The sequence below is a fragment of the Myotis myotis genome, unplaced genomic scaffold (assembly GCF_014108235.1).
Source record: "Myotis myotis isolate mMyoMyo1 unplaced genomic scaffold, mMyoMyo1.p scaffold_m19_p_4, whole genome shotgun sequence".
Classification (NCBI taxonomy): domain Eukaryota; kingdom Metazoa; phylum Chordata; class Mammalia; order Chiroptera; family Vespertilionidae; genus Myotis; species Myotis myotis.
In genome coordinates, this window is record NW_023416346.1 from 81608758 (window position 1) to 81621477 (window position 12720).

At 52.4% G+C, this 12720-nt stretch overlaps 1 protein-coding gene across 1 annotated transcript; it reads left to right on the forward strand.

The window, feature by feature from the left end:
- The first annotated feature begins 8329 nt into the window (after positions 1-8329).
- Positions 8330-11015, forward strand: CXCR3 (C-X-C motif chemokine receptor 3). The gene is made up of 2 exons (XM_036305303.1): positions 8330-8509; positions 9486-11015. Exons 1-2 carry the CDS (start codon positions 8330-8332, stop codon positions 10581-10583), a joined length of 1278 nt encoding a protein of 425 aa, XP_036161196.1. The 3' UTR covers positions 10584-11015.
- The last annotated feature ends 1705 nt before the right edge of the window (positions 11016-12720 follow it).

Genomic DNA, 12720 nt, shown 5'->3' on the forward strand with positions numbered 1-12720 from the left:
TTGGGAAAAAATACTCCAGGCTCTCAGCTGGTGACACCCTCTAAAGGACACAAGCCCCAATCTCTTCTCTTCAGCCAGTCTGGGCCAAGGATGGGGTCTTTCTGAGAGCCTCAGACACAGGGCTCAGAGTGGCTCGGAGAGGGAGCTCTTGGGCTGCTAATGCTTTCCACCTGGTGAGCAGGCAGCACTTTCCTTCTAGGTCAGTGGTTCTCAACCTTCCTAATGCCGCAACCCTTTAATACAGTTCCTCATGTTGTGGTGACCCCCAACCATAAAATTATTTTCGTTGCTACTTCATAACTGTAATTTTGCTACTGTTATGAATCATAATGTAAATCTCTGATATGCAGGATGTATTTTCATTGTTACAAATTGAACATAATTAAAGCATAGTGATTAATCACAAAAACAATATGTAATTATATATGTGTTTTCCGATGGTCTTAGGCGACCCCTGTGAAAGGGTCGCAACCCACAGGTTGGCAACCCACAGGTTGAGAACCGCTGTTCTAGGTTCTAAGTCTGCAGGGAGTGAAATAAGCCCATCTGAGAAAGACAAATGTACATGATCTCACTTATTTATGGAATCTGATGAGCAGAATGAATTGACCAACAAAATAAGACCCAAAGCATAGAGGCATGGAACAGACAGACATACCTCAATGTGGGGTTGAGGAGATGAGAAGAGATAAAACCAAGAACTTATCTACTTACTAGAGGCCTGGTGCATGAAATTCATGCACGGATAGGGTCCTTAGGCCTGGCCGGAAAACAGGACCAATTGGGGTCTTCTGGCTGCCGGCTGGGACCTTCCTTCATTCTGTGCCACCCCTGGTGGTCAGCACACATCATAGCGAGTGATCGAACTCCCGGTCTTCCGGTTGAACTCCTGAGGGGACACTTTGCATATTAGCCTTTTATATATATACTAGGGGCCCGGTGCACGAAATTCGTGCACTGGGTGTGTGTGTGGGGGGGAGTGTCCCTCAGCCCAGCCTGCCCCCTCTCACATACTGGGAGCCCTCAGGCATTGACCCCCATCACCCTCCAATCACAGGATCGGCCCCTTGCCCAGGCCTGACGCCTCTGACAGAAGCGTCAGGCCTGGGCAGGGGATCCTCATTTCCCCCCATCACTGGTTCTGCCCCCAGCCCAGGCCTGATGCCTCTGGCCCAGGCATCAGGCCTGGGCAGGGGACCCCCAGACCCCTCCGATTGCTGGCTCTGCCCCTTGCCCAGGCCTGATGCCTCGGCCAGAGGTGTCAGGCTTGGACAGGGGACCCCATCTCCCCCCCGATCACTGGCTCTGGCCCCCGCCCAGGCCTGAGGCCTCTGGCCCAGGAATCATGCCTGGGCAGGGGACCCCCATCTCTCTCTGATCGCTTGCTCCACCCCCCGCCCAAGCCTGACGCCTCTGACCCAGGCTTCAGGCCTGGGCAAGGGGACCATCATATCCCTCCAATCCCGGCTCCGCCCCCCACCCAGGCCTGATGCCTCGGCCAGAGGAGTTGACCCTCATCACCCTCCGATCACCAATCATCGGATCGGCCCCTTGACCAGGCCTGAGGCCTCCGGCAGAGGTGTCAGGCCTGGGCAGGGGACCCCCAGCTCCCCGCGGTTGCAGGCTCCGCCCCTGCCCAGGCCTAACGCCTCTGGCCTAGGCGTCCGGCCGGGCAGCAGGGACCTGCAGTGGCAGCGGGGGGGGGGGGGGGGCGCCCCCGATCCCACGGGCTCCGCCCCTGCCCCTGCAGGACGCCTCTGGCTGAGGCGTCTGGCCCGGGCAGTGGGGACCCGCAGCTGCAGCGGCCCTGCGATCGTGGGCTCCGCTTTAGGCCCAGGCAAGGGACCCCTAGCTCCTGGGACTGCCAGCTTCGACCATGCCCAGCTCCCATCGCTGGCTCTACCCCTACTTCCTGCTATCACTGGCCAGGGCGGAAAAGGCACCTGATTCTCCGATCATGGCTGGGGGGCAGGGCAAAGGCGGCCCAGGGCCGCCTTTGCCCTGCCCCCCAGCTCTTAGCTCCCCCCTGGGTTTCCGATCACTGTCAGTGGCAGGGGGCTTCTTCCTGCTTTCCCTTTCGCCTCCCTGCATTGTGCCTACATATGCAAATTAACCGCCATCTTGTTGCCAGTTAACTGCCAATCTTAGTTGGCAGTTAACTGCCAATCTTAGTTGGCAGTTAATTTGCATATAGCCCTGATTAGCCAATGAAAAGTGTAGCGCTGTACGCCAATTACCATTTTTCTCTTTTATTAGTGTAGATAGAAGATATGCATAGCCCATGGACATGGGCAATAGGGTAGTGAAGACATGGAGGGTGGGTAGGGGCTGGGAAGAGGGGGGTAAAGGGGGGAGAAAGGGGAGACATCTGTAATACTATCAACAAGAATACTTTTTTAAAAAGAAGAAAAAGAATATTATAATTTGTCACTCAAAAAAACAAACACACACAAAATCTGCAGAGAGAATCAGGAGGAACTCAAGGCTGAGAGGTTGGGGGTAACTAGAGAGTGGGAAAAGGAAATCAGCCCTGGAGTCCAGAAACAAAGTGAGCCTGCTGGGAGGAGGGGTAGAGACTGAACTGTCCCCAGAGGCTACAGAGGGGACCATGTGTTCCAGGCAGCCTTGACCCCAGCTTCTTCTCACAAGGCCTCTAAGCTGGTCCTGGAAATAGCATCTGACAACAAATACATTGTGCATGAGAGATATTCTTTCAGTAACTTTTATTTTTATATAATTTCAAATTCGCAGAAAAATTGCAAGAATAACACAATGAACTTTGTTATACCCTTTTACCATATCATCAACTATTAGCATGTTTTCCCATTTGCTTTATTCTTTGTACACCCTCCCACTGCAGATTTTCCAAGTCATATGAAAGTTGCCAATGTGATAGCCATTTACCCCTAAGTGCCTCAGTGTGTATTTCCCACAAAGAAACACATTCTTTTACATTGTCAAAATTAGCAAAATAGCATGGATATAGGGTTTTTAATCTAATTCCCAGGATATATTCAAATTTCATCAGTTGTCCCAGGTGTTGTTTTTTTTTAAGATTTTTAAATTGATTTTTAGAGAAAGAGGAAGGGAGAGGGAGAGAGAGAAAGAGAAACATTGATGTGAGAGTGAAACATCATGCTTTCCCTCCCCCCTCCCCACACACACACCAGGAATTCACCCCGGGCATGTGCCCTGACAAGGAATTGAACCAGTAACCTTTTGGTGCACAGACAATGTCCAACCAGCTGAGCCACACTGGTCAGGGCTGTCCCAGTTTTTAGCTTAATTTTAATTTCCTTTTTGATGGCTTTTTAATCATACAGTGAATACATAAATACAGTCTTCATGCAAAATATTACAGATAAGGCCAAACTAGTCCTCCCTGAACACCACCCTCCACCCTGGTCCCTCTAACCTTATCAGGCATTGCAGTGTACTGGGGAGAACATGAGGTCTCTGCCACTTGCTGGCTGTGTGGCTTTGAGCAAGTTCCTTAAACTTCCTGTGTTTCTGTCTTCTGTAAAATAGGAATAAATGATAATAGTAATAAACCATGGCCACTACATAGTTGTAGGTCTTAAATGAATTCATCCCAGTAAAGCTCTTAGAGTAGTGCCCAGCACATAGTTAAGTAATCAGTAAACATCAGCTGTTATTATCCTCTTTTGTCTTCACTCCGCGGGGGCAACCCAAGGGAATGCAAGAAGCGAATGTTGGGCCTGATGATGACTTCATTTCAAGAGGCGGCCCAGCTAAGCAGTGCAGGGGGTCAGCCTCCACCTGTTCACTGAGGGAGCAACTGGGAATCCATCAAGGTCAGGCTTCCATAAGCAGATTTCCGTGCGCTGGCAATGTTGCCACCTCCACCTCTGGAGAGTCTGGGCTGAGATGGAGCCCCAGGTACAGGGTGGACTGGGAACACATGCACCGCCCCAGAGGTGGGGCAGCTGCCCGGTCAGGCCTGCAGGAGTCAGCCTGCGCTGGGCTGGAGGTGGCTGGGCGCATCTACAGACTCTCCTGGGGACATTGCAAAAGGGCTCTGGTGCTTGGCAGATTTTTGCTTGATCCTCCAGGTCCCTCATTCTGGAGATTCTGACATTTCTTCTGCCTGGTAAGCGGGAAGGAGCAAGGCGAGAAAGATGGGGATGTGGTGAGGTTTACCAAAGCTCCTGCTGTGGCATAATGCTGGGTGAGGACTTGCCCTCATACAAGATGCCTGGTTAGGCCCTGTGGTGAGTCAGAATTGGCTCCTGAAAGAACCAGTCCTTGAGCCACAGTATTTTGGGGGGGGGGGGGGTGAGACAGGGGTCTCCCACCCCAACAGTCAGTATAGCACATTAGAAAGCAGCCTAGATAGGAATTTTGCCAGAAATCCTACTGGCTGAGTAGCCTGGGACAAGTCACTTCAGCACTCTGAACTTCTATCTCCATTCTGCAAAATGGATACAGTACCTTCTGCCTCCCCAGGTAGCTGAAGAGTTTAAAAGTGTATGAAAGTTCGGGCTTGCTGGATGAAAGCTATTTTTTATTTAGCAGTTTCTCAGCCCTTCTGGGGACAGAAAGACAGGAAGGTCATCATGTTTGGTGGCAGAGCTTGGGTCTTGAACTACTCTCCAACCCTCCCCCCTACCCTCCTGCTCTCACATGTACCTTCTTTTCCAACAAGACTGACTGCCTCTGGGCTGACAAGCTGTTCTGTACTTCCTTGCCTTAGCACGTGCTGGTCCCACAGCCTGAATTGCCTTGTCTCCCTTTGCCACCTGACAAATGGCAGCAACAGCCCCCTTCCCTGGTCCCAAAAAGAATGAGTACCCCATAGCTTGGGAACTCACCCTCACGGGCCTGGACTAGCTAGGCCCACTCCATGGCCCCGGCACTTAGAAAGGGCTTGTCTCCCAGTAGGGCTCAGAGCTGCAAAAAGAGGGGCAGAGGAGGGGGAGGTCCCCAGCCCCTGGGCCTTCCTTCTCCTTCCCTTGGGAAATTCAGGACAAGTAGAAGGGGGCTTGGAGTCCCAGCATAGTGTGGGGCAGACTCCCGCTCCTTCTGGGGGCTAGGGCTCATGTTAATTTCATGAAAGAAAGGTTCTGCCTCAGCCGGGGCCCACTGCCTGAGCCCACGGAAGCTTGGGCCTCACTGAGCCTGCTCCTCAGATGGCCTGGGGCTGGTGGCTGAGTCCCAGGGGTTTGGGAGCAGGCTCCGAGAGGCATTCTGAGGGGCTGCAGGCAGCAGACACTGAGAGGGAGGAGGAGGAAATGGCCCCCTTCCCTGGCTGCTCTGACAGACAGCTGTGGAGGCCCTGCTTCCTGTGAGGGACTGGGCCCAGGGCTCAGACCTCTGAGCCTCCCATCTCCCCAAACCACAGCCCAAAGGTGTGAAAGAAAGAAAAAAAACAGGGGGAGGGGTGGCAGAAAAGAGACAGGTGCACAGTTCACACCTTGACCACAGGTGGGGCCCAGAGCAGCTTCACTCTGACTAACTTCCTCCTCAAGCTTCCCCGCTTGCGGCTTGGGAGAGCAGAACTCAGAGTGCAGGCTCCTGGCTAGGGTGTCTCCCCAAGGGCTGGGCCTTCCTTTGACCTGGTCTGGAGGCTGCTTGGGACAGGAAAGGACCAAATTAGAGGCCAGACAAGGGCTTGGCTCAGTACCATGACACAGGCACCTTCCAAGGCACCTGGGCTGTAAAAGACCACAGAAGCCCAGCACACACCTGCTGTTTTGAGGCCTGGGAAGGCAGGAAACTGCTGCTCACTGGGACCTACCCTGGGTCAGACGCATTCCACAGTAGCACTGGCAGTCCACAGAGCAAGCCAATCACACATGTACTATCTTTATCCCTTTTTTTTCAAATGAGGAAACTGAGGCAGAGAGGTGAAATGAGGAAACTGAGGCAGAGAGGTGAAATGATTTGATTACACAGCTGGGAAGCCAGAGCACTAGGCTAGGGCTGGCCAAACACTCCCACCTAAGAGGAGGGGAAGCCTTTCTGGAGGGGCCACCCTCTGGACAAATACACGCCTGCCCACCCCACACTCCCAGGGCTCCCCCAACACGAAGACTCCCAGTAACTCTAGGTCTGTAGCCACTGCCTCCCACTCAGCATTCTCAACTGTGTGCCTACAAAGTGCAGGGCCCTGTGCCCAGGGCCTTACAGCCTTGGTTATCTCAGTTTATCTTGTAACAACCCTGCTAAGACCAGCTCAAAACAGTTATGTCATTTGTCCAAGGTCACACAGCTCGAACTGGGTGGATTTAGGGCTGGAGCCAGACAAGTTCAATGTTCTTGGCCACACAGGGAGCAGGGAGAGTAGCCCGCCCCCAGGCTGGCCTATCAGGATGCGGCCCTTACACTCAGAAAGGAAAGCTAGCTGCATTTTTGCAAAGCTCTTGTCTGATGTGTTCGTGCTGCCGTTTCTTCTTCCCAGCAGTCCAGGAAGGTGAGGGTCATTGTCCCCATGTGATAGAGATGAGGCGAGTGGGGCACAGGAAGGACACCAGGGTCCCTAGACTGAAATTCCACATGCACCAGTAACATTCCGACATATATTTAGAGGACCCACAGTGCATTGTCAACTTCTGACAACAGGAGATACTTCCAAAACCATCAGCTATTTCTACCATCATCTCATAAAGAAAAAAAATCATTTTAATACTACAAAGGTGATGAAGGACAAACTTGCAGAATAGAAGACCTTCCATTATGTTGAACAAATAGAGCGGACTGGAGATGCCACAAATTCATGAGAGCAGTTGCTCCTAGGGCAAGCAGAAAGGGATTAGAGTTGGGAAGAGTACCTGGGGATCTCCTGATTTTAAGGAAAATCTGTAAACAGTGTTTTTGTTGTCCCTTTTCGTTGTCCTCATTTCTCTCATGTGTAGAAGCCCAGTGAATGGAAATTCTTCCTGCACCAGCATCACGAAACTGGTCCTGGCTCCCACTTCTCTTCCTCACCTGGCAGGCAGTTCCTTGCCAAGTCCATCCTATTTCCATGGCTTCTGGAATCCTCCCAGTCCCCTCCACTCACACTGCTCCTGACCTCCTCCAGGCCCTCAGTTCCTTCTGGCCTGGAGCTTGCAGGTGACAAGCTGCTTAGAGCAGGGATAGTCATGTCTTCTGTCCACAGGAGTCTGGGAAGGGCCTTTCGGCTTATCAAGTGTGCATCTTGTCAGTCAGTGTGAACTGAATCCCAGGCCCTGGGCGAGAGGCTCTTGTGAAGTGCTCTGGCTAAACACTGGACCCCAAGACCATGGGCTAGCATTGCCTATGTCTCTCTTTCATCTGAGGGGAGAGAGGAAAAGCGGAAACTGCTTGGGAAAGGCAAGTTAACGGCCACCTTTGCCAGCTGCTAATGAGAACAAGGTGACAGGGAGGGGAGCAGAGGGCAGGAGAGAGCTGAGGGCAGGGTGGGAGTGGAACTCCCCACAGTGGGCAGCCAAAAAGGACTGATTGGCTCCACAAACGCTGTTTACAGATTTTCCTTAAAATCAGGAGATCCCCAGGTACTCTTCCCCAACTCTATTCCCCTTCTGCTTGCCCCAGGAGCAACTGCTCTCACGAATTTGTGGCATCTCCAGTCCCTCTTTCAAACTCTAGAACAAATAGCTGTATCCAGAGCAATACAGTGCTTTTTTTGTGTGTGGTTTTTAGAATTTACGTAAGTGGTGGCAAACTATACACATATTCTGTAACTTGCCGCTTCCACCACGTGACCATTGTCTTTTCCAGATACACCCACATTAAAATATAGAACTGTAGGTCACTTGGTTTTAACAGCATTAATATGTCATAGTTTCTCTATTTATAAAAACTGAAGGCGGTGTGATAAGTGGCAAAAAGGAGAGTCAGACAGCCATGGGTCCAGCTTTAGCACCCACCCTTACTTGCTGTGTCTGCTGAAGACCTTTCTCCTTTCTGGGTTAGTCATAAGGATAACCCCTACTTGACGAGGGAGTTGTGTGGTTGGAATGAGGCGGTGACAGAGAAAGCACCTAAAGCAACATCTGGCACATAGCAATTCCCTTTCCTTGCCCCCATTGATTAACATGCAGGGGCAATAGTAAAGGATTAGATTTAGTGTAGTCAATTACTTTTAAATATTTTGATTTTTAAAAGAGGTTTAATCTCCTTTTATAGACAACATGTTTATCGAGCCAGTCTACAATCAGGCAAAAGTTGACTCCCTGGTGGCAGGCAGGGCTTCACTCCCCACCTGCTCTGCTTCTCCTTCAGGCATCTCCCCTCGGAGGACCTGCCTCTACCCTTCCCTAGGACTCAGCAATTCTGGCCCCAGGCTTGTGGCAGATCCTCCAGAGCAGCTTCCCTGGCCAGGAGAATGCCACTGGGTGTAGGGAGGTCTGGTGTAGCTAACCCCATGGAAGAGGCAGCTGTCAAGAACCACATGAAACCCTTACTTCCTCTGTACAGTGCAGGTTCGCAACCACAAGCACCAAAGCAGAGGGGCAGGCAGCACGCGCTAGGCAGCCGGAGCACCAACCCAGCCATGCTCCCTGAGGTAAGTGCTGCTGCCCAGCCAGGCCAGACCACTCTCTTGAGTGGAAAGCCCAGGACACTAGGGGATCGGCAGGGCTGGCCCATGAGCCAGACCACCAGAGGGTTGGGTGAGTAGGTAGAGAATGCAGGGGTTATGTAGAAGGGTCACTGGACAGGGAATTGAGAACCCACCTTGGCCATTGATTAGTGTGAATGACCACCAGCAAGTCACTTCCCCTCTCTGGCTAGTGCCTCATCTGCAAAATGCAGGAGGTGGGGGCTCACCCCCGAGAGCTTGCAAGGCTCCCTTCAGCTCTGACTTGGGACTTTGGCTCTTCTGTGCTGGACTGAATTGGCACTGGGGAGGCCTGCAGCTCTGTAGTGTTTCATAGGAGAAGGCTGGAAGAAGTATTTCTGCTAAAGCTTGGTGGAGGAGCCCCCAGTGGGTGGCAGTCCTTGGTGTTAAGGAGGAAAAGAATGGCAGAAAGCATGCATAGAGGACACGGTGATTTGTAGAGTGGTCCCATGGGGAGTAGGAAGTTGGGGTCCCCAGACAAGGGCTGAGGAGTGAAAAGAAGGGATAGGGGATGGTGAGGTGGTGCCTGGGGAGGAAGGTGGTAGAATTACATGTGGCCAGGACACTGAGAACAGCAAGCCTTGAAGGACAAGAAAGGAGAGAGGGGAGAGGGGCAGGGAGGGCTCTTGGCACAGGGGAAATTTCCTCCAGACCATAATCCCTGGGCTGAAGGGATGGCCCTGAAGGGTGAGTGAGAATCAGCCTTTGAGAAAGAAAATTACATATCAGCACCAAGGCTGGGCAGGTGCAGTTTAGGAGGTGTGGCCTTGGAAGAAAGGTGGGGACAATTACAGGGTGTGGCCCAGGCCTCAAGGCCAGCCTCAAGGCCTGCCTTACCGCTCCCAGAAAGGCTCCTCAGACTACATCTCTGAAGGAGTTTGTTTACAGGGTCTGTTCCTTCCTCTCCTCCCTCCCTCCACAGATCAGTGAACGCCTAGAGCTTCTAGGCTCTGACCCTGCCTATCTCCTGGAAAACTATAGCTCTTCCTTTGACTATGGAGGAGAAAACGAGAGCGATTTCTGCTGTGATTCCCCACCCTGCCCACAAGACGTCAGCCTGAACTTTGACCAGGCCTTCCTGCCAGCCCTCTATGGCCTCCTCTTTGTGCTGGGGCTGCTGGGCAATGGCGCTGTGGTGGCAGTGCTGCTGAGCCAACGAGCAGCCCTGAGTAGCACTGACACCTTCCTGCTTCACCTGGCTGTGGCTGATGCCCTGCTGGTGCTAACCCTCCCCCTCTGGGCAGTGGACGCTGCGATCCAGTGGGTTTTCGGCTCTGGGCTCTGCAAAGTGGCAGGTGCCCTCTTCAACATCAATTTCTATGCAGGGGCCCTCCTGCTGGCCTGTATCAGCTTTGATCGGTACCTGAGCATAGTGCATGCCACTCAGCTCTACCGCCGGGGGCCCCCGGCTCGTGTGACTCTCACTTGTGTAGCTGTCTGGGGGCAATGTCTATTCTTTGCCCTCCCTGACTTCATTTTCCTGTCAGCCCACCGTGACGCACGCCTCAATGCCACCCACTGCCAGTACAACTTCCCACAGGTGGGCCGCACAGCACTGCGCCTACTGCAGCTGGTGGCTGGCTTCCTGCTGCCCCTGATGGTCATGGCCTACTGCTATGCCCGCATCCTAGCTGTGCTGCTGGTCTCCAGGGGCCAGCGGCGACTGCGAGCCATGCGGCTGGTGGTAGTGGTAGTAGTGGCCTTTGCCCTCTGCTGGACCCCCTACCACCTGGTGGTGATGGTGGACATCCTCATGGACATGGGGGCTTTGGCCCGCAACTGCGACCGAGAAAGCCATGTGGACGTGGCCAAGTCTGTCACCTCAGGCCTGGGCTATATGCACTGCTGCCTCAACCCGCTGCTCTATGCCTTCGTGGGTGTCAAGTTCCGAGAGCGGATGTGGACGCTACTTCTGCGCCTGGGCTGCCCTGGCCAGAGTGGGCACCAGCGGCAGCTGCCATCTTCCCGCCGGGATTCATCCTGGTCTGAGACCACAGAGGCCTCCTATTCGGGCTTATGAGGCTGGGCTGAAGGTTACCCTTTTGCCACGCAGCCTGACTCCCCCCTCATTCCAGGTTCCTTTCTCCCTCCCTCTCCCCTGGTCTTGGCTCCCCAGATGCACACTCCTGGGATTTCCTGGGAGCCCTCCTCCTGGCTCTTGGGACTTCGCCACTGCTCTCCTTAGTTACAAAGCCCTATCCTGCTGATTCAGAGTTGGCTGCTTTCAGGCCCTTCTTTCTTTGGCTGCATGGAACCCCACCACCCTCTTAATTCAGTAACTAGACTTTGGCCTTCGCCATGTGCAAAGAGCATGAAGCAAGCAAGCATGGTGGAAACTGTCTCTGTGGGGTCTTAGCCCAGGCCTCCAGCGCAGCAGTGACTGGCTATGGTCCCCAACACCTCTCTATTTGCTCATTTTTATGTCTAAAATTCTGCTTAAAACTTTTCAATAAACAAGATAATGAGGACCAAGGTGTGCTAGTAGTGCCTTATTCCAGCTTGTCCTGCCCAGGCTCTGGGATGTGCTTCCTGCTTCTCCTTGCCTGTCCCTGGGACTGGGCCAACCAATGCTGCCTGTTCATATTTATGTCTGGCCTCCTCTCTGTCCTCCTGGGCACTCCTGTCACTTGCAGGGAAGCGCCTAGGTCAGGGGTGGGCAAACTTTTTGACTCGAGGGCCACAATGGGTTCTTAAACTGGACCGGAGGGCCGGAACAAAAGCATGGATGGAGTGTTTGTGTGAACTAATATAAATTCAAAGTAAACATCATTACATAAAAGGGTACGGTCTTTTTTTTCAATAGTTTTATTCATTTCAAACGGGCCGTAGTTTGCCCACGGCTGGCCTAGGTACATGAGTGCAGGATAAGCAGTCGACTGGCTGGCTGGACACTGTATAGGTATACTTTGGGGAAAGAGCCTTCAGACATAAATAAGACATAGTCCTGCATTCCAGAAGCTTAGGCCAGCAGGGAAGATGTGATGAGAAGTAACAATACCAAGCAGTCTATGCCATGAGGCAAACGTGTGGCACACACAGTGAACCTTGGGCTCAAAGCGCTGTGGCTGGAGCCATTTGGGACGGCTTCATGAAGACAGAAATGAGCAGACCTTAAAGGGCAAGTAGTATTTCCCAGGACAAGAAGGAAAAAGGGCATTTCCAGGAAGAAAGGGCAGAAGGAAAGCTGGGGAGGCTAAAAACAGCAGTGCTTATTGGAGGAATTATAAGTGGTCTCATCTGGCTAAAGTTAAGGATTCAGGTAGGAGAACTCGGGTTGAAAATAAGACCAAGTTAGTTTGGGGTCAGGTGATGGTATTCTAGAGACCAGTGGAGAAGGCTGTCATGGTTAGTCAGGTGAGTGCTCGCTTCGGCAGCACATATACTAAAAAAAAATGGTTAGTTAGGTGAGCCATGGTTTTCCTTGGGAAATGGCAGTGGGATGGAAGACAAGCAATGCAATCAGATGATCAGCTGACAGTCATTAGCACAAAGGCCATCTGGAGGCATGGGTGGGCTGTGAGGAGCTTTGTCTCATGGCTATAGCTAGGGCGGAAGTGAATGGGAGAAATGACCAGGGCTCCCCAAAATGGCGGCTGATGGGGTTACTGAGTTAAGGGAAAGTCCAGAACCCTCCCTTTGTAGGGGCAGAACCACCAGTCAGCTCCCCCTAAATCCCCAGTGTGTCATGATCCAGTTTCACAGGCCAGCAGGGCCTTTACTGAGACCACAGATATGGCTGGAGGTGGAACTGGAGAGAAGGGTCTGAAGGATACAGCTGGGGAAGCTCATGCCATGCTTTGTACACACCCAATCCCATCTAGACCAGTGGCTAGGCTTCCGTCTATGGCCACGGAAAGAACACTAAGTACCTGCCGAATGCAGGAAGGAGGGAAATTGACAGAGCACATGCAGCCTCTAAACAGGAACAGTGACGCCAGACTAGTAAAGATGTGTGTGGCAGGCTGAATTATGAGTCCCCAGAGATGGCCATGCTCCAATCCCCAAAATTTTGGAATATGTTACCTTACGTGGCAAAGGGAACTGAGGCTGTTAATTAGTTGGCCTTAAAATAAGCTTCTCCTGGATTATCCAGTTGGGGCCACTGTCATCACCTGGGTCCTTAAAAGTGAAAGAGGGAGGCAAAAGGGGAGTCAGAA